General features: G+C 49.3%; 2 protein-coding genes across 2 annotated transcripts; one reads left to right on the forward strand and one right to left on the reverse strand.

Moving 5' to 3' along the window:
• Positions 1-454, reverse strand: LOC133217099 (histone H2A-IV). The gene has a single exon (XM_061362243.1). It carries the CDS (start codon positions 429-431, stop codon positions 42-44), a length of 390 nt encoding a protein of 129 aa, XP_061218227.1. The 5' UTR covers positions 432-454; the 3' UTR covers positions 1-41.
• Positions 455-757: 303 nt separating this feature from the next.
• Positions 758-1,257, forward strand: LOC133217146 (histone H2B 8). The gene has a single exon (XM_061362313.1). The coding sequence runs from the start codon at positions 806-808 to the stop codon at positions 1,184-1,186; it is 381 nt and encodes a 126-aa protein (XP_061218297.1). The 5' UTR covers positions 758-805; the 3' UTR covers positions 1,187-1,257.
• The last annotated feature ends 405 nt before the right edge of the window (positions 1,258-1,662 follow it).

The following is a 1,662-nucleotide window of genomic DNA, read 5'->3' on the forward strand; positions in this document are numbered from 1 at the left end:
GGGGCGGCTCTGAAAAGAGCCTTTGGGTTGTTTGCCAAGTTTTACTTGGCTTTAGCTTTATGGCTGTCGGTCTTCTTGGGGAGCAGCACAGCCTGGATATTGGGCAGCACACCACCCTGTGCGATAGTCACCTTGCCCAGCAGCTTGTTGAGCTCCTCGTCGTTGCGGATAGCAAGCTGCAAGTGCCGCGGGATGATGCGTGTCTTCTTGTTATCACGGGCCGCGTTGCCCGCCAGCTCCAGGATCTCAGCAGTCAGGTACTCCAGCACTGCTGCTAGGTACACCGGGGCGCCGGCGCCCACCCGTTCCGCATAGTTGCCCTTACGCAACAAGCGGTGGACGCGACCCACGGGGAACTGCAGGCCTGCCCGCGACGAGCGCGATTTAGCCTTGGCACGCGCTTTCCCGCCCTGCTTGCCACGCCCAGACATACCGCAAATAAAAGCTACGAAATAAAGAATACCACCACAAACAAACAACGAAAAAAAGAACAACCAACCGAAAAAATGCTAAGGAAAAGGAAGAAAAACGACAGCTCCCGCCCAGCCTTTTTATCTCTTCCTTCTGGGCTTCGGTGGGACTTTTGATTGGCGGAGACTGAGATTGTAAAGTTAACCAATGGGAAGACAGATGAAAGAGCTACCAATCAAAGATGCCATGTAGTCTGACATCAGAGACGCGGACTGTCCAATGGAAAAGAACAGCACTGAGTCATCTTATTTGCATACCTTCCCTATAAATACGGGGGCACCGGCAGTGTATTTACGTCGTTTCTGCAATAGACTGGTAGAGACAGACTTGTAAAATGCCGGAACCAGCAAAATCCGCTCCTGCTCCGAAAAAGGGCTCTAAGAAAGCTGTCACCAAGACGCAGAAGAAAGGTGACAAGAAGCGTAGAAAGACTAGGAAGGAAAGCTATTCTATTTATGTGTACAAGGTGCTGAAGCAGGTGCATCCCGACACGGGCATCTCCTCCAAGGCTATGGGCATCATGAACTCCTTCGTCAACGACATCTTTGAGCGCATCGCCGGCGAAGCCTCCCGCCTGGCACACTACAACAAGCGCTCCACCATCACCTCTCGGGAGATCCAGACGGCTGTGCGGCTCCTGCTGCCTGGTGAGCTGGCCAAGCATGCAGTCTCTGAGGGCACTAAGGCTGTCACCAAGTATACCAGTTCCAAGTAAATGGTGGATCACATAACCCAAAGGCTCTTTTAAGAGCCACCCACATTTTCAGTAAAAGAGTCGTTCACGCTGTATTTGGTGAGTGGTACTTGTATTTGGTGTTATTTCCCTGAGTGTAGGTAGCATTCAATCAGGAAATGTTGAAGTGCTAGTAATGATGCGGGTCATCTTGTGTGTTCCCCACCTCAATTGCTCATCGTGAAGGTTGTAAGAAAAATGCTAAGAGCCTAATCGAGCTCTAAAGCCATTAAGTTTACCATTTTTCATTTTCAAGTTACTATCTGCTCTAGGTTTTGAGCAAGTGCAGATAAACATGCACTGCAACCTTGAGGACATTTCGGTATGAAATAAAGCTTTTCTGTTTGAGTGGGCTTTTATCTTACAAAACAACCTTATGGTAATGCAGGTTCTCCAATTTCTAATAAATCTCCGTCGTCTCTTAACCCTCAGCTATCAGTCTCTAGCAATTTGGCCAC

Source organism: Neopsephotus bourkii, unplaced genomic scaffold (assembly GCF_033783945.1).
Source record: "Neopsephotus bourkii isolate Nb327-2 ecotype Australia unplaced genomic scaffold, CSIRO-AGI_Nbou_v1 NB_107, whole genome shotgun sequence".
Lineage (NCBI taxonomy): Eukaryota > Metazoa > Chordata > Aves > Psittaciformes > Psittacidae > Neopsephotus > Neopsephotus bourkii.

Coding starts and splice junctions, on each gene's coding strand:
- LOC133217099 (XM_061362243.1), bottom strand. CDS start 431: ATGTCTGGGCGTGGCAAGCAGGGCGGGAAAGCGCGTGCCAAGGCTAAA.
- LOC133217146 (XM_061362313.1), top strand. CDS start 806: ATGCCGGAACCAGCAAAATCCGCTCCTGCTCCGAAAAAGGGCTCTAAG.